A 19,229-nucleotide genomic window follows, 5' to 3' on the forward strand; every position below is an offset into this window, starting at 1 on the left:
GCCCCAAACCGACTCACAAAATTGCTGCTGCTGCCCAACTGACAAGGCCGTACAGGTACGGCCTGGTATGGCTGCTAGATAAAAATATTGCAGCGTTTTTTGTCACTCCAAAAGCAATAAATCTGGGCGCCTAGGGTTGTTGAATAACCCCCTAAAATATGAAATTCATCCGTCAAGCCAATTAGGAGTTATGAGCAAAATTGTGGGTCCAAACCCTCGACTGACAGTCTGAAAATAATGCACAACTATGTCTTCAAACCCTGTTAATCAATCCACAAATGCTAGGGCACAACTGAAACCCTTATTCCAACCAAAGTAAACCCTTATAACTGAATCTCAATGAAGTCCAAATGAGATGGCTGAATTACCAACTCCTCAAATGCAACAATTCAGGTGATATTTCACACCCTCAAAGTCGCCAATCCAAGGGAGTGATTCGTTCCCAAAGATCAAATAATAATTTGCAGACCCAAGAGACTACAAATTTGCTCCACAATGGAAAAAGTAGAAGAAATCTCAAATCCAAGCATGTCCAAAATGAGAGGCCCAACCCTCTATTTATTCACTTTTCTAAGAAGTTGGTAGAACTTCTAGAAACATCCTTTATAAAATCTCATTATAACGCACTTTTTCTAGAACTTCTAGAAACATCCTTTATAAAATCTCATTATAATGCACTTTTTATAATAAAGTAATTTTATAAAATAAAAAGTGCAACTCAACTTAAAATTATAACATGTAGGCCCCAATAACACATAATAATAAAATATAACCTCTTAACACTTCTTCAAGAGCAAGATATGACCATCTGATCCGCAGAATTGACTCTCTCTCCACACCATTTGCCTACGAGAGTCTGGAATAGGCAAAATCCATGATCAATGTCATGTCGAACTAAAGAGGGGACATTACAGTCCGCCCCTCCTGAAATTGCTTGGCCTCAAGCAATCTTAACGCCAGGTGTTGCAAAATAGCTTCCCCCTCCCAAGTTGCATCCTCAACAGGTAGATCTTTCCACTTAACCAAGTATTCTCTGATCACTCTTCTGCGAAGCTGCTTTTCTCTGCTCTCCAGGATGGATTCTGGCACTAAAATCAATTTTCCCTCATCGTTTAAAGGAGGTAATACTGCGGAAGGCACCACATTCTGACCCAACGCCTTCTTGAGGCGGGACACATGAAACACATTGTGCACCCTGCTGTCTGCCGGAAGCTCCAACTCATAAGCCACCTCACCAACTCGCCTGATAACCCTGAATGGTCCGTAATAGCGTGGCTTGAGTTTCTCTGCACCACTCTTCTTAAGAGTAGATTGCCTGTATGGCTGCAACATGAGGTAAACCATATCATCCACCTCAAAACTACGCTCAGTCCTCTTCTGGTCTGCATACTGCTTCTGCTGGTTCTGAGCTCTCGCAATATTATCTTTGAGAGTAGCAACTATATCCTTACTCTCCTGTAATAATTCTCCTGCACTGGGTACCCGGCTGTCGCCCAACAACAAATCCAAGAAACTAGGTGCTTCATAACCGTAAAGTGGCATGAAGGGTGTCATCTGTATAGTGATGTGATATGTAGTATTGTAACAATACTCGCAGAGATATATCCATCTGACCCAAGCTCGTTGCTGAGCTGCCACATAATTCCTTAAATACCCTTCCACCCATTTGTTCACAATCTCCGTCTAACCATCGGTTTGTGGGTGATAGCTAGTGCTGGGTGTAAGCTCCGTGTCACATAACCGGAATACCTCCTGCCAAAAATGACTCATGAAACGGCTATCCCTGTCACTCACAATGTTCCGAGGCAATCCGTGCAATCTGAAAACCTCCCGAAAGAAAACCTCTGCCACCTGAGCTGCTGAGTGGGTAGTGGTGATAGGAAAGAAATGAGCATATTTTGTTAATCTATCTACCACCACATAAATACAATCCCGTCCTTGTACCTTGGGCAAACCTGTGATAAAGTCCATGGAGATGCACTCCCACTTCCTGTCAGGGATCGGAAGTGGCTGTAGGAACCCTGTCGGATAGCTGTGTTCTTGTTTGTTTTGTTGGCAAACAAGACACTCTCGAACGTACTGCAAAACATCAGCTTTCAGCCCCTTCCAAGTGAACCGCTCTCGAACTGACATGTAAGTCTTGAAGTACTCGGGATGGCCTGCTGTCGGTAAGTCGTGAAATGCTCTCAAAATCAGTTGCTTAACCTTTGATCCTGGGACTAGGTAAATCTTGTTCTTGTAAATGATTAAATCATCTACAAGTGTGTATCTGGTATCAATCACTGTTCCCTCCACTATATCGGAGGCCCATGTATCCCTGGCATACTCGGCTATAATCAAGTGTCGCCAATCCTCTGATATCTGAACCATAAGAGTGAGGTGTGGCCTTCGAGATAGAGCATCTGCAACAACATTCTGAGTTCCCTTGACATATGAGATGTCAAAATCATATGCCTGCAACTTACTTACCCACTTTTGCTGGCGATCATTCAGGTCCCGCTGTCCCAAGAAATGCCTCAAACTGTTATGATCAGTTTTAATACAAAACTTGCTACCCACAAGATATTGTCTGAATTTGGCCAAAGCATGCATGATGGCCAACATCTCCTTATCATATATACTGAATGAACGCTCGGGGCCTCTGAGCTTCCTGCTCTCATAAGCTATGGGGTGCTTATTCTGCATAAGTACAGCACGTACTCCCTCTCCAGATGCATCACATTGAAGCTCAAATGGCTTCGTGAAATCAGGTAATGCTAGAACTGGGCACGTAGTCATTATCTCCTTAAATCTCATAAAACAGTCCTGTGCCTTCTGAGTCCACACAAATTCCCCTTTTTTTCCGTAGATCTGTCATGGGAGCTGCATGTCGTGAGTAGCCACTGACAAACCTGCGATAGAAACCACATAAACCAAGGAACCCCCTCAACTGTGTAAGGTCCTCTGGTGGAGGCCAATCAACAATAGCGCAAATCTTTTCAGGATCCATCCGCACTCCATCTGCACTAATAATGTGTCCCAAATATAACAGCTCGGTCATCCCTATGTCACATTTGGACTCTTTTGCATACAAGGACTCCTTTTGTAAAATGCTCAACACTGTCTCCAAATGCTCTAGATGCTCCTGCCATGATCGGCTATAGATCAAAATGTCATCAAAAAATATCAGCACGAATTTCCTCAACTGATGGTGGAAAACTCTGTTCATAGTGGACTGGAAAGTGGCAGGTGCATTGGTCAAGCCGAAAGGCATGACTACAAACTCAAAGTGCCCACAATGACATCTGAAAGCAGTTTTCTCAATATCCTGTTCACGGACTCTGATCTGGTGATATCCTGATCTCAAATCAATTTTCGTGAAATAACAAGCCCCATGCAATTCATCTATCAACTCATCAATGCGAGGAATGGGATACCTGTTCTTAATGGTTCTCTTATTTAATTCCCTGTAATCAACACACATCCGAAGAGTTCCATCCTTCTTTTTTACCAAAACAACAGAAGATGCAAAAGGTGACTTACTTGGTCGGATGTGCCCCATAGCTAGCAACTCCTCGATGGTCCTTTCGATCTCATCCTTGAGTCGCTTTGGGTGTCAATATGGTGTGATCATGATAGGCTTAGCACCTTCCTCCAGCTCAATAACATGCTCAATGCCTCTGTCCAGTGGCCTGCCTGGTGGAATCTCATTGAATACCTTTTCGTACTTAATCCTCAATTTCTGAATATCAGGATGATATTCCGTCTTATGTTACTCCTCCTGTGTAGGTGTCAAAGTACAAACTGCTGCCCACTCTATATCATTATGCCTAGTTAATCTCTCCAGCCGCCTAAATGAGATAGTCCTGATGTCTACATTACGGATAGCCTTAAGCACATGAGTCCTACCATTCACTTCGAATTGTATCTCCATGTCCTCTAGTCTCAGGGTAACCACCTTCAATGAATGTAGCCACTGCATTCCAAGTACTATATCCATGTCACCCATGTTGACCACATGATAGTCCGCCTTAAACTCATAGTTGTTCAGGCGCAAAGGTAGGTCTTGTACCATCCTGTCACAACGAAGAGTGTATCCATCAGCTACCTTGACTCTTAGTCCCACGAACTCCTCAGTAATGAGTCCACGCTTCTCCACGAATCGTGCATCAATGAAATTCTGTGTGGCACCTGTGTCCAATAATGTAATAACCTTCTGCCCAGCCAAAACTCCCCGAAGTCTGAAAGATCCCTCTCTCTGGATACTAGACAGTCGTGCTTCCTGTAAATGTAGCTCTGTTCCCTGCTGTTGCCCTGCACTGTCTATCTCCTGCTCTCCCTCTGCTTCATCAGGATCCTCATCATGATGTTCTGAACTATCTGAATCTGAGCCTTCGTAATAAGCCCACATTGCTCGGTTGATCTTCCCTTTTGGCCTCATAGGACAGTCATGGCCATACTCATACGGGCCTTTGCAATAGAAGCATAGCTTCTTCCTACGCAAGTCATTAAGTGTCTCCTTGTCCAACCTCTTACTTTCCTCCTTAGGTAGTTGTGCCTCTCTATGAAAGGGTTTCCTATCCCTATCTTTTCCTAAAGGGAAACTCTTTGCCTGGAATTTATTTTTAGAAGTTGAAGAGGAATCCATGTCACGAGCTTTCTTAATGGCTTCCTACAAAGTGGGAGGGTTGAGAGCTTTAATCCACCCTCTCAACGGATCAACTAGCCCATCCATAAATAAAACCAATAGCCTCCGTTCAGATACATCTGTTACTAACACTGCAAGTTTCTGAAATTCTGAAATGTATGTTTCCAATGATCCCCATTGTTTAAGCTGAGCTAACTCCTTGAAATGGAGTTCTGGATCCTTCTTATCAAAATGTTCAATCAGTCTCTCCGTAAACTCCACATATGAGGTAATGTGTGCATGACCCATAGTGATCATACCATGATGCCACCACTCGTGTGCTAACCCATCCAGGTGAATTGCTGCATACTTAATAGCTTCTTCCTCAGACATAGGGTTCAATTGAAAGTATGTGTCAAGTTTTTGAACCCAAGCTCTTGCTGTAGACTTCCCCGAGCCATCATAATATGGTAACTGAAGTTTCCCTACTTTCTTTCGTAGCTCATAGCTCTGAGTCCTGTCATGTCCACGGGGCATATGCTTCATCCGCACATCCATATACTCTCTAAAGGTGATTGCAGCTGTAAAATCTGGACCTCCTGCTTCCCAATCTCTCCTCAGCTGATCCTGTATGTCAGTGATCTGGGGTTCTGGTACTGGCTGCTCTGGAGCTCTAGGAAGGAACGTGGGAATCATAGGTCTCGAACTCACTGTCTTAGCTTGCTGGGGTGCATGACCGAAATTGTTCCCAATTTGTTCGTCTCCATTTTGTATCCCATCCTGATTATTCCCATTCTGATTGTTACCATTTTGATTATTTCCTCCACCTATGTTAGCGTTCAACCCCATTTGACGAGCCATCATCTGCATCATAAGCTCCATTCTCTGATTCTGTTCTTGTGCCCTTTGTTCGTCTAATAACTGTAAAAATCTTTCCTCTCGCTGATCTGGACCGGCATTCCCGCCTCTATCCATATTGTAGTCATAGTCTTGATCAAAGAATACCTCCCCTGTGTCTGTATGACTGGATTCTATGTCCACCTGTACAGTTGAGCTAGACTGTTCGCTCTGCAGGTCTGAAATCCTATCTTGTCTTGCTTTGGTATTGCGGAAATTATAAAGCCTCTGTCGCATGCTCAAACATAAATGTTCTGATTTTAGTGTTTTGACATTTCGTCAAACACTTTCTCTTCTATCCAGCTGTTCCAAATTCCCTATAAGACCTCCACAGGATGGCAGGACTTATAGCTCTGATACCACTGTAATGACCCTTACTATAAAGGCCACTGAAACCCTCAAACTGGACTTAGGAATTTTGTCAAACAGTTGGCATGTAACCGAATAAGGCTGCAATATTACTAATTGTTGTACAACGAAACCTCAATATATGATGCCAATAATGTATGAACAACAATTCCAAATTATATTACTACCAATCTAAGAGATAGATGACAATATGAAACTCAAATATGAAGTCCAATGCAATTCTGATTTTATGACAGCAAATAGAACTGATTACAATGAGAGACTGTCACAACTATGCACTTCTAATACATCAAGCTCTTGACAATGCAATGTTATGACATGAACAATAACCCAGTTCAGATTTGGAATGCAAATGACGAAACTTTTACAACAGTTATTAATGACTGGAAATAACTATTTATGCAATGACAGTGCTGACTGTTCTAATCCATAACATGCAATATTTTGGCAATCAAAACTTCAGTTTGTGCACCTGAAATAGCTCCAATTTTGCCGGATATGAATGCTGAATTAATGCCACATGAAGACTTCACAATCTGCCCCAAACCGACTCACAAAATTGCTGCTGCTGCCCAACTGACAGGGCCGTACAGGTACGGCCTGGTACGGCTGCTAGATAAAAATATTGCAGCGTTTTTTGTCACTCCAAAAGCAATAAATCTGGGCGCCTAGGGTTGCTGAATAACCCCCTAAAATATGAAATTCATCCGTCAAGCCAATTAGGAGTTATGAGCAAAATCGTGGGTCCAAACCCTCGATTGGCAGTCTGAAAATAATGCACAACTGTGTCTTCAAACCCTATTAATCAATCCACAAATGCTAGGGCACAACTGAAACCCTTATTCCAACCAAAGTAAACCCTTATAACTGAATCTCAATGAAGTCCAAATGAGATGGCTGAATTACCAACTCCTCAAATGCAACAATTCAGGTGATATTTCACACCCTCAAAGTCGCCAATCCAAAGGAGTGATTCGTTCCCAAAGATCAAATAATAATTTGCAGACCCAAGAGACTACAAATTTGCTCCACAATGGAAGAAGTAGAAGAAATCTCAAATCCAAGCATGTCCAAAATGAGAGGCCTAGCCCTCTATTTATTCACTTTTCTAAGAAGTTGGTAGAACTTCTAGAAACATCCTTTATAAAATCTCATTATAATGCACTTTTTATAATAAAGTAATTTTATAAAATAAAAAGTGCAACTCAACTTAAAATTATAACATGTAGGCCCCAATAACACATAATAATAAAATATAACCTCTTAACACTTCTTCAAGAGCAAGATATGACCATCTGATCTGCAGAATTGACTCTCTCTCCACACCATTTGCCTACGAGAGTCTGGAATAGGCAAAATCCATGATCAATGTCATGTCGAACTAAAGAGGGGACATTACAATCCACCATCAAGAAATCTTTAAGAGCCTTTCCCACTTCTTCCAACAGGGAGTCAACCCAAATATGAAGAGGAAGATAGGGGAGCCTCACCCATATCGGAACCTTGTTAAAGGTTTTCGAAGAGAGGGAAAATCGGGGTACTGCGGTTTCACCATCAGCGCAAAACAATCTTCCCAAGTGAAACAACGATTCCACAAAATCAACTTTCTATCATCAACATTTTTGACCTTAGCAATAAAAAATTCCTTGGCCATAGGGAACATGTGAACCATACAAGGCAAAATAGGTTCCCAATGAGAGGAGATCCACCTGTGCAAATCAAGAAGACGTGACCAAAACTCTTGAAGTGGCAGATCACACTATGGTGAGAAAAAAATAGGAGGCAAGCTCAATGTCTTTAACCACAACCTTATCCATAGGGATCTGGATAGGGTTTGAAATAGGGAAGGGTCTACTTTCAAACCCGAGATACTGCCATTCTTAATCTCACCAGAAAGAGGGGCTGAAGACCCAATTGAGACCTTACCAGATGTTAGGAACCTGTGTGTTCCTTCTGTTTATTTTGTTAGAGTAGTGTTGTTGGACGCATATGCTTTGTAAGTCGTCCCGTGAGTATATTTTATTATCCCACATGCATAGGTAGTATTACTTTTCTAGATCGTACCCAGTATATAAGAATAGGTTGAGGCCCTTGATGGGCACGGACGAATTTATTGTATTGAGCTTGCTCAAAGGAGGTTACCCCCTCGAAGTGGCCTGCGATCAGTAGATTCATTCTGAGTTCTGCTATCACTTTGTATTCTGTTATTTCGAGCATTCTCACGATATTGCTATAAGGAGGTTCTTCTCATCTGGTATCGATGTTAGGAACCTGTGTGTTCCTTCTGTTTATTTTGTTAGAGTAGTGTTGTTGGACGCATATGCTTTGTAAGTCGTCCCGTGAGTATATTTTATTATCCCACATGCATAGGTAGTATTACTTTTCTAGATCGTACCCAGTATATAAGAATAGGTTGAGGCCCTTGATGGGCACGGACGAATTTATTGTATTGAGCTTGCTCAAAGGAGGTTACCCCCTCGAAGTGGCCTGCGATCAGTAGATTCATTCTGAGTTCTGCTATCACTTTGTATTCTGTTATTTCGAGCATTCTCACGATATTGCTATAAGGAGGTTCTTCTCATCTGGTATCAGAGCACTCTCTTGGGCTCGCTGGGTGGAAATTACATCAAATTTTTTTCTGTCGTGGCCTTCAGGAGCAAAAATCATGGAAGAGGAAATTGCATCCCTCAAAACCAAACTTCAAGATCTGGATGACAAAATTCTGGGTCTTAACTTTCAACAGTCAGCCATGAGCCGAAACCATTCAGGAGATACTGGGTCCTCTTCTGGCAATTTCCGTGGACCAAAGCTTGATTTTTCACGCTTCGATGGTTCTGATCCGACTGGATGGATCTATAGGGCAGAGTAGTATTTCAGCTTGCATAATACTTTGGATAACCACAAAGTCTCCCTTGCATCTTTTCATTTGGAACATGAAGCTCTTCAATGGTTCCGTTGGTACATCAAGGCTAATGTAGGCCCAACGTGGAGCGAATTGTGCACCCTCATTTTGGAGCGCTTTGGCCCTAGTTCCTTTGATGATTTCACAGGAGCACTCACTAAACTGCGTCAAACAGGCACTGTAAGAGAATACCAGACAGAGTTTGAAAAATTAGCTAATTACACAGAGGGCTTGTCTGATGAATTCTTTCGTAGTTGTTTTGTCAGTGGTCTGAAGGATGCACTTCGCTCAGAAGTCAAAATGTTTCGACCTACTACAATGATGGAAGCCCTTGGGTTGGCTAAGTTAGCGGAAGACAAGATTAGTGCTCTACAACGCTCCAGATCTAATTTTGTTCCATTCAGAAATACAGGTTCTCACAACCCTCCCGTCATACCAGCTCCCAGAACTACTCCGATCAAGCACTTGTCTGAAACAGAGATGCGAGTCAGGCGAGACAAAGGGCTTTGTTATAATTGTGATGAGAAATGGTCTCGGGGCCATAGATGTGTTCAGCAAAAGCTCTATCTCTTGGATGTGGATTCTCCACCGGAACTGGAAGAATATGTAGATGCTCAGGAAACAGTGGATGATGAGGTTGAGCCTCACCAGCCTGAACCTCCTTCACCAGAAGCTCCACCAGAGATATCTGTCCATGCTTTGGCAGGAGTCACTACTCCACAAACCATGCGGGTCCAGGGTTTCTTCAAGAAGATCCCTCTTACTATACTCATTGATTCTGGTAGCACTCATAACTTCATTGATCCACGAATAGCCAAACAGGCTGATTGCTTTATCCATCCCTGCTCTAACTTTGAAGTCATGATTGCCAATGGGGGCACTTTACCTTGTAAAGGGAAATGTCGCAATGTGCGTCTCTCTATTGGAGATTATAACATGCGCTCTGACATGTTTGCCTTACCCTTAGGTGGCTGTGATGTGGTTTTGGGTGCCCAATGGTTACGCACTCTTGGCCCCATTCTCTGGGATTTTGCTGAACTTTGGATGCAGTTTTCAGCCGAGGGGCACCAACACACTTTGAAAGGCTTACAACCAGGGTCTCTCAGCATCATCAGTTCACACCGTATGGAAAAACTTCTTAAGAAGAATTCACATGGTGTCATCGCTCAGCTCCATTCCATTCAGATGCAGCCATCAGCAGTCTCTAGCACTCCTGCCGATCTCCAACACATTTTGGACAAGTATTCTGGTATATTTGCTGAACCTGTGGGATTACCTCCTTCTCGTCCAGAGGACCACCGTATTCAGCTCCTTCCTGGCAGTGTTCCGCCCAACATCAGGCCCTACCGCTACCCATTTCATCAGAAGACCGAAATCGAGATACTTGTCCGTGACTTTCTGAAGCAAGGTATTATTCGCCCTAGTACCAGTTCCTTTTCTTCTCCAGTTCTACTTGTTCGCAAAAAAGATGGGTCATGGCGACTCTGCATTGATTTCCGAGCACTTAATCATCTCACTATAAAGGACAAGTTTCCCATTCCAGTTGTTGATGAACTTCTTGATGAACTTCATGGGGCTCATTTTTTCTCCAAGTTAGATCTTCGTTCTGGGTATCATCAAATTCGGGTTAATGAGGAGGATATACCTAAAACTGCCTTCCGCACACATGATGGTCACTATGAATTTTTAGTCATGCCCTTTGGCCTCACGAATGCTCCTTCAACATTTCAGGCAGTGATGAATAACATATTTCGACCATACCTCCGGAAATTCATTCTGGTCTTCTTTGATGATATCCTCATATATAGCAAAACTTGGGCTGAGCATCTCCATCATCTGGAGCTTGTCTTGCAACTTCTCTCTGATCATCAACTCTGTGCAAAACTATCTAAATGTGTGTTTGGCCAGGAGGAAGTGGAGTATCTCGGGCATATTGTTGCACACCATGGAGTGCGGGTGGATCCTACAAAAATAGATGCCATGAAAACTTGGCCGCATCCTAAAACTCTCAAGAGCCTTCGAGGTTTTTTGGGGTTGACTGGCTACTACCGCAAGTTTGTCAAAGATTACGGGAAAATTGCAGCACCATTGACAGCTCTGTTAAAAAAGGATGCCTTCTCCTGGACCCCTGTTGCTGAGACTGCATTTGAACAACTGAAACAGGCTATGTGCAGTACACCTGTTCTCGCGATGCCAGATTTTTCCAAACCCTTCACTATTGAGAGTGATGCTTGCGGCAATGGATTGGGTGCTGTTCTCCTGCAAGATGACCATCCTATTGCGTTCACTAGCAAAGCCCTCTCTGGTAAGAATCTAGCCCTCTCTACTTATGAAAAAGAAATGATGGCTATTTTGCATGCTGTACAGAAGTGGCGGCCATACCTCTTAGGGAGTCATTTTTGCATCAGAACCGATCACCAAAGTCTGAAATACTTCTTGGAACAACGGGTATCCTCTCCTACACAACAGAAATGGGTCAGCAAACTCATGGGGTATGATTATGAGATCACCTACAAGAAGGGTAAGGAGAATATTGTGGCAGATGCTCTTTCTCGCACATTTGATAATCAAGCTTCCCTTTCCGCTATTTCTATGCCCATTCCCAATTGGTTAGCGTCTGTTCAGCAGGGCTATGACAGTGACTCTTCTTTATCTCAAATCATTCACCAGCTAGCCAATAATCCTTCTGCTATACCACATTACTCTTGGGATGGTGCTTCTCTTCGATACAAGGGTCGGCTAGTGCTTCCTCAGAACCCAGCTCTACATCAGGCTATTTTTTATGAACTCCATGCTTCTCCTTCAGCAGGGCACTCAGGCTTCCTCAAAACTTATGAGCGAGCAAGGAGAAACTTCTTTTGGAAAGGGATGAAACAGACGATTCAACAGATGGTGGCTGAATGTGATACTTGCCAACGCCACAAGGGTGAAACGACCCTCCTTCCTGGCTTGCTCGAACCATTGCCCATCCCTACACGGATTTGGACTGATATTTCTATGGATTTCATTGAAGGGCTTCCTAAATCCGGTGGCAAGACAGTGATCTTGGTTGTGGTTGATCGTCTCTCGAAATATAGTCATTTTTGTGCCCTCAGCCACCCCTATACTGCCTCCTCTGTTGCACAAATCTTCATGGACCAGATATTTCGTCTTCATGGACTCCCTTCTTCCATTGTCTCTGATCGTGATGCAACTTTTACCAGTCATTTTTGGACTGAACTGTTTCAGAAAACTGGCACCAAACTGAAGATGAGTTCGGGCTATCACCCACAAACTGATGGTCAAACTGAAATTGTCAATAAATGCTTGGAAACTTATCTTCGTTGCTTCACTTCCGAACAACAACATCAGTGGGCCAAGTGGCTCCCTTTAGCTGAATGGTGGTACAATACCTCTTACCACACTGCCTCTAAAATGACTCCATATGAAGCAGTCTATGGTCAGGCACCTCCAGTGCTCCTTCCCTACACTCCCAACAGCTCACCAGTCCAGGCAGTTGACATAGTTCTTGGCATGGCATGCAACCAGAGGATGCTACCTGGGAACCCCTTCTTCAGATTCAACAACAATTTCCACACCTTAAGCTTTGAGGACAAAGCTTTTTTCTAAGGGAGAGGGGATGTTAGGAACCTGTGTGTTCCTTCTGTTTATTTTGTTAGAGTAGTGTTGTTGGACGCATATGCTTTGTAAGTCGTCCCGTGAGTATATTTTATTATCCCACATGCATAGGTAGTATTACTTTTCTAGATCGTACCCAGTATATAAGAATAGGTTGAGGCCCTTGATGGGCACGGACGAATTTATTGTATTGAGCTTGCTCAAAGGAGGTTACCCCCTCGAAGTGGCCTGCGATCAGTAGATTCATTCTGAGTTCTGCTATCACTTTGTATTCTGTTATTTCGAGCATTCTCACGATATTGCTATAAGGAGGTTCTTCTCATCTGGTATCGATGTTAGGAACCTGTGTGTTCCTTCTGTTTATTTTGTTAGAGTAGTGTTGTTGGACGCATATGCTTTGTAAGTCGTCCCGTGAGTATATTTTATTATCCCACATGCATAGGTAGTATTACTTTTCTAGATCGTACCCAGTATATAAGAATAGGTTGAGGCCCTTGATGGGCACGGACGAATTTATTGTATTGAGCTTGCTCAAAGGAGGTTACCCCCTCGAAGTGGCCTGCGATCAGTAGATTCATTCTGAGTTCTGCTATCACTTTGTATTCTGTTATTTCGAGCATTCTCACGATATTGCTATAAGGAGGTTCTTCTCATCTGGTATCAGAGCACTCTCTTGGGCTCGCTGGGTGGAAATTACATCAAATTTTTTTCTGTCGTGGCCTTCAGGAGCAAAAATCATGGAAGAGGAAATTGCATCCCTCAAAACCAAACTTCAAGATCTGGATGACAAAATTCTGGGTCTTAACTTTCAGCAGTCAGCCATGAGCCGAAACCATTCAGGAGATACTGGGTCCTCTTCTGGCAATTTCCGTGGACCAAAGCTTGATTTTCCATGCTTCGATGGTTCTGATCCGACTGGATGGATCTATAGGGCAGAGCAGTATTTCAGCTTGCATAATACTTTGGATAACCACAAAGTCTCCCTTGCATCTTTTCATTTGGAACATGAAGCTCTTCAATGGTTCCGTTGGTACATCAAGGCTAATGTAGGCCCAACGTGGAGCGAATTGTGCACCCTCATTTTGGAGCGCTTTGGCCCTAGTTCCTTTGATGATTTCACAGGAGCACTCACTAAACTGCGTCAAACAGGCACTGTAAGAGAATACCAGACAGAGTTTGAAAAATTAGCTAATTACACAGAGGGCTTGTCTGATGAATTCTTTCGTAGTTGTTTTGTCAGTGGTCTGAAGGATGCACTTCGCTCAGAAGTCAAAATGTTTCGACCTACTACAATGATGGAAGCCCTTGGGTTGGCTAAGTTAGCGGAAGACAAGATTAGTGCTCTACAACGCTCCAGATCTAATTTTGTTCCATTCAGAAATACAGGTTCTCACAACCCTCCCGTCATACCAGCTCCCAGAACTACTCCGATCAAGCACTTGTCTGAAACAGAGATGCGAGTCAGGCGAGACAAAGGGCTTTGTTATAATTGTGATGAGAAATGGTCTCGGGGCCATAGATGTGTTCAGCAAAAGTTCTATCTCTTGGATGTGGATTCTCCACCGGAACTGGAAGAATATGTAGATGCTCAGGAAACAGTGGATGATGAGGTTGAGCCTCACCAGCCTGAACCTCCTTCACCAGAAGCTCCACCAGAGATATCTGTCCATGCTTTGGCAGGAGTCACTACTCCACAAACCATGCGGGTCCAGGGTTTCTTCAAGAAGATCCCTCTTACTATACTCATTGATTCTGGTAGCACTCATAACTTCATTGATCCACGAATAGCCAAACAGGCTGATTGCTTTATCCATCCCTGCTCTAACTTTGAAGTCATGATTGCCAATGGGGGCACTTTACCTTGTAAAGGGAAATGTCGCAATGTGCGTCTCTCTATTGGAGATTATAACATGCGCTCTGACATGTTTGCCTTACCCTTAGGTGGCTGTGATGTGGTTTTGGGTGCTCAATGGTTACGCACTCTTGGCCCCATTCTCTGGGATTTTGCTGAACTTTGGATGCAGTTTTCAGCCGAGGGGCACCAACACACTTTGAAAGGCTTACAACCAGGGTCTCTCAGCATCATCAGTTCACACCGTATGGAAAAACTTCTTAAGAAGAATTCACATGGTGTCATCGCTCAGCTCCATTCCATTCAGATGCAGCCATCAGCAGTCTCTAGCACTCCTGCCGATCTCCAACACATTTTGGACAAGTATTCTGGTATATTTGCTGAACCTGTGGGATTACCTCCTTCTCGTCCAGAGGACCACCGTATTCAGCTCCTTCCTGAAGATGACTAGGTCCAAAAAGACAGAGATGCTCCAATAGACGACTAGGACCCAACTGACGAAGCTCTAGCAGGAAAAACCCCAAACAAAGCCCAACCAGCTGATGTCAAAGATCTAGAAGATATAAACGACACAATGATGCTTCTATTACGAAACAATCATTATTAGAAACATTCTAACAACAAAAAATAACAACAATATTAGAAACATTCTAATAACAAAAGAAGAATAATAATAACAATATTAGACACATTATAATATTTACAAGATTTGTTTTTTGACCATTATAATAATTGTAAACAAGATATTATGTAGACATTATTCTAAAAATTTCTGCAGTGATTATTTCCTGAACCATTACCTTAATTTTTTTCCAATAATTGAAAAGATCCAACTTTCCAAGTTGTACCCAAGAAAGATTTTTTGTTACCATGGGCTAGAAAACTTGTTTCCTTGTAATTGCATTTTGTGAGCAGTATCTTTTATCATTTTCTGCAAAGAAAGAAAAAACTACATGAATGTTTACAACTAAACAAAATTGGTTAATGGGAATAAAATTTCATCCTACTATTAACAAGAGAAAAATTGAGCTCAAACATACAAAATAAAATAAGAGGATGAAAGAAAAGTAAGTGCAACAATAAAGATTTTGAGTAGTTAGGCAAGATTCTTACAAATTACTATGCAAAGAAACTATGTCACAAATAAACCTAGCAAAGACAATGACCGGAGGCAAAAGATTGTCTAAAAACATACAATGACCGGAGGCAAAAGATTGTCTTAAAACATACTAACATTAATTGCAACATACACCATCCATTAGACCAATCTAATTTGACACTTATATTAGAGGTGAAATTTAATCTTTCTAGATTCAGGCTGACCTGATTTACTACTTGTATTAGAGGCAAAAGTTAATTCTTTAATCTTTCTACTACTTGATTTCCTACATTTATTAGAGGCAAACATTAAACCTTTAATCTTTCTACTACTTGTATTAGAGGCAAAATTTAATCTTTCTAGATTTAGGCTGACCTGATTTACTACTTGTATTAGAGGCAAAAGTTAATTCTTTAATCTTTCTACTACTTGATTTACTACATTTATTAGAGGCAAACATTAAATCTTTAGTCTTTCTACTACTTGTATTAGAGGCAAAATTTAATCTTTCTAGATTTAGGCTGACCTAATTTAACCCTTGCATTCGAGGTGAATGTAATCCTTTCCTTCTAGATTTGGGCTAAGCCGAATTTAACACTTGATCAGTTGCTTCAAAATCTTTGATTTTGCACCATTATGATTTGAATGATTCGGGATTTATGACTCTATTTCTTCTTAAGTGACTATTACCTCTAATATATGTGACAAAAAATAGATATTAGAAGATAAACAAATCAATGATTAGATTATTTGAGGCTCACAAGTTTGCAGGCTCACCTTCTGATTTTATCTTTGTTAATGTCTTATTCCACAGCTAGCAATATTACTGTCATAAAAGAAGTAGAAGCTGTTGTAGATCCATCATTATTTTCTGTGGCTCGATTTACAGTAGCAACAGTTCCATTTATACCATTCATGTTCCAAACATGGAGAGATGTTGGAATTCGTATGGCAGGATTTGAATTAGGACTCTGGGTCAGTGGAGGCTATCTTTTGCAGGGTATTGGACTTCTCACTTCAGATGCAGGCCGTTCTTCATTTATTGCAGCATTAACTGTAAGATCTTCAGTACTTACTGTTGGCAGCAGATATTAAACGATTAATGATACTATTAATATTGCAAGTTGGTTCTTATCTCATTTTCTTATTTTAGCATGAAATTATAATGGATGCTTGTGCCAAGTCATTACCAGCACAATTGGAGCAGAAAATTTTGCACCAACATCCTAAAGAGTTTACCATTGTGAACAGGTAATAGTTGTGCCTTTGCTAGATGGTCTGTTTGGAGCAAGAATACCAAAGGTTACATGGTCTGGGGCAACAGTGGCCCTTCTTGGAATTGCCCTCCTTGAATCAAGTGGATCTCCCATTACTGTAAGCTTGACATATGGTTCACCTGGATAATGGTAGAAAACAGTGAACGAACAATATGAGTCGATTAAATTGTTATCATACTGATTGGTTCACATATTGCTGCGCTCATTTAGAAAATAATGCAGCTATGATGCTGAATCCCATGTTTTTCTCACTTACAGATTGGGGATTTCTGGAATCTTTTGAGTGCCATATTTTTTGGTATCCATATGCTTCGGACTGAACATTTTTCTAGAAATACAAGGACAGACAAATACCTTGGTCTTCTTGGATACGAGGTTTGTTCTTTTCTTGGTACTTTAGAACATGCTGTAATTTTGAGAATACAAAAGCAAATTTAGTTTGAATACTTTCAACTCAGGCTTGATGTAACACATCAAAGGCTGAAAAATTGACTCTATTGTACAGATTTCTGTTATAGCATTTGTGTCAGCCATCTGGTACTGGTGGGATAATGACATGTTCAATTTCAATTTCATGCATTTGGAGAATGTAAATTGGACGGTCTCACTGCAAAACTTGGTTGCTCTTCCTTGGCTGCCAATAATTTATACAGGATTTTTCTCAACTGGTTTTTGTTTATGGGCAGAGGTAAGTTACCGAATTGCCACTCCTAACAGAATTTGTTACATATCTCCTCTTCTTAGTTTACATGCTAACGGTGGATAACAATTTCTGCAGCTAGCAGCAATGCGGGATGTTTCAGCAACAGACACAGCCATAATTTATGGTCTAGAACCCCTCTGGGGCGCTGCTTTTGCATGGATTCTACTTGGTGAAAGGTGGGGCCCAACAGGCTGGCTGGGAGCTGTATTAATTCTAGGTGAGTACAAAATCCAAAAAGACCCTTTCCAGCCTACATTTAATTTTTTAATGAACCTTGCTAGTCTACATTTTACTTTATAGTTTATAATAAACTATATTCCGTACCTTATGGCTCAATCTAAGGTCAGATGTGCAACTCTGTAAGGCCATCCATATTTTATATCCATAGCTTTTTGCACCACCACAAAAGGGAGTATTAGTCAGTTACCTCTATTTAATATAATATTACTCTTTTATTCAGGTGGAAGCTTCACAGTTCAGTTATTTGGGTCATCTCCAGAGAAATCATCAATGCTATCATCTAAAAGCCCATCTGAATCAAAGGAGAGCGTTCTCAAAATTGATAGTCGGGACACATTGAATGAAACAACACATAAGCTGAACTCTGATGTTACACAAAGGACGAGAACAGACAATTCAAAGGGATAAGATAACACGTCACTTGCATGAGCAGCAAAGATAATCCTTCAAGTTACCATGTGATTTTTGATGATTGGATATAAGGCAAGCAACGTTCAAGATTGGATATCTTTTTACCAGATGGTTGGGAAAAAAGAAGTGTATTATTAAAATTGGAATGGGCGTCGTCAGCTATGGTACTGCAGTCTGATCCTCTGTGTGAGTAAGCAATCTGTTTAATTATCTTGCATGCAACCCTTGAGGTGCTTGCATATCCAAAAAAAAGTAATTCCATCATCCCACAAATTTGTCGACTTGAATTTGTAATTTATCACTTGAATAGCAGTTTCTCAATGTACTGGGAAAGTTGGATGGAGAAAAATAAGTTAGGAATGCCCCTTTAAAACAAAATATGTAGCTGGGGTTCCTCGGAAATGCAGCAACAGAAAAAGTAGAGCACTTCCATAGACAGGGAAGGCTCGTTGATTTATACAGGGTCCTTCATGTACTAATTATTGGGCAACGGGACGTCATTTATCTAAAATAAAATTATAAAACATCAATTGTTCTGCACCCATTCTTAGCATCAACTGCTTTTCCTATTTCATATTGCAAACGTTTGTATTTGTAGTGTGGTTTTGTACTTTATACTTGATCAGTCATAAAAGGGTAATAATTATTGATGACAACATGACAAGATGGAAGATTGGAGGTAAATGGGCTAAGTGATAGAAGATCCAGCTACCCCAAACAGAGAATGTTACCTTACCCAGGATCTGAAGTGTTCAAGTGAATTCTTATTCTGAGAACTCATCACAAATTAGTCCAAACATGCCAATAATCTATTTGAATTACCTTGGCTATAACAAAAGAAGTCGTGTCTCGACTTGTTTACTACTTATATTTGACAAATTAAATATATGAATTAATAATGAAGACGACAATGCATGCCAGATAAAAGTGTTAAATGTCATTGTTCAGACATGAAATCATTACATAAGTAGATGAGATGAACAACCAAGGATTGGAGTTTATCCTAATACATCATACTATTCCTCTTGATGATATGCAATATATTTATAAGACCCCACAGTTGCCAAAAGGAACAAAACCATTAACCGACACTTGTAACTTCTCAATGTTCATAAACACTTAATACATAGCCGGATAACCAACATTATTGAACAATAGTCATTGTATGTTGACTACTTCATCATCCTCAAAAGAAAAATTTGACTTCTAGACAACAAGTAACATGGGGGATGATGAAGTAGTCAACATACAATAG

The 19,229-nt window shown here is 41.3% G+C and overlaps 1 protein-coding gene across 1 annotated transcript in view; it reads left to right on the plus strand.

The window, feature by feature from the left end:
• LOC149541294 (uncharacterized) overlaps nt 1-18,518 on the plus strand; it is a 37,823-nt gene extending 19,305 nt beyond the window's left edge. Inside the window, exons 2-7 of the mRNA XM_089796589.1 lie at nt 16,158-16,399; nt 16,595-16,717; nt 16,879-16,995; nt 17,126-17,308; nt 17,399-17,540; nt 17,784-18,518. Coding sequence (XP_089652715.1) covers nt 16,158-16,399; nt 16,595-16,717; nt 16,879-16,995; nt 17,126-17,308; nt 17,399-17,540; nt 17,784-17,971 — 995 coding nt within the window. The 3' untranslated portion in view covers nt 17,972-18,518. The remainder of the gene's footprint in view (nt 1-16,157; nt 16,400-16,594; nt 16,718-16,878; nt 16,996-17,125; nt 17,309-17,398; nt 17,541-17,783) is intronic.
• The last annotated feature ends 711 nt before the right edge of the window (nt 18,519-19,229 follow it).

This window comes from Cupressus sempervirens, chromosome 8 (assembly GCF_028749045.1).
Source record: "Cupressus sempervirens isolate cs-2001-9-10 chromosome 8, ASM2874904v1, whole genome shotgun sequence".
Taxonomy (NCBI): domain Eukaryota; kingdom Viridiplantae; phylum Streptophyta; class Pinopsida; order Cupressales; family Cupressaceae; genus Cupressus; species Cupressus sempervirens.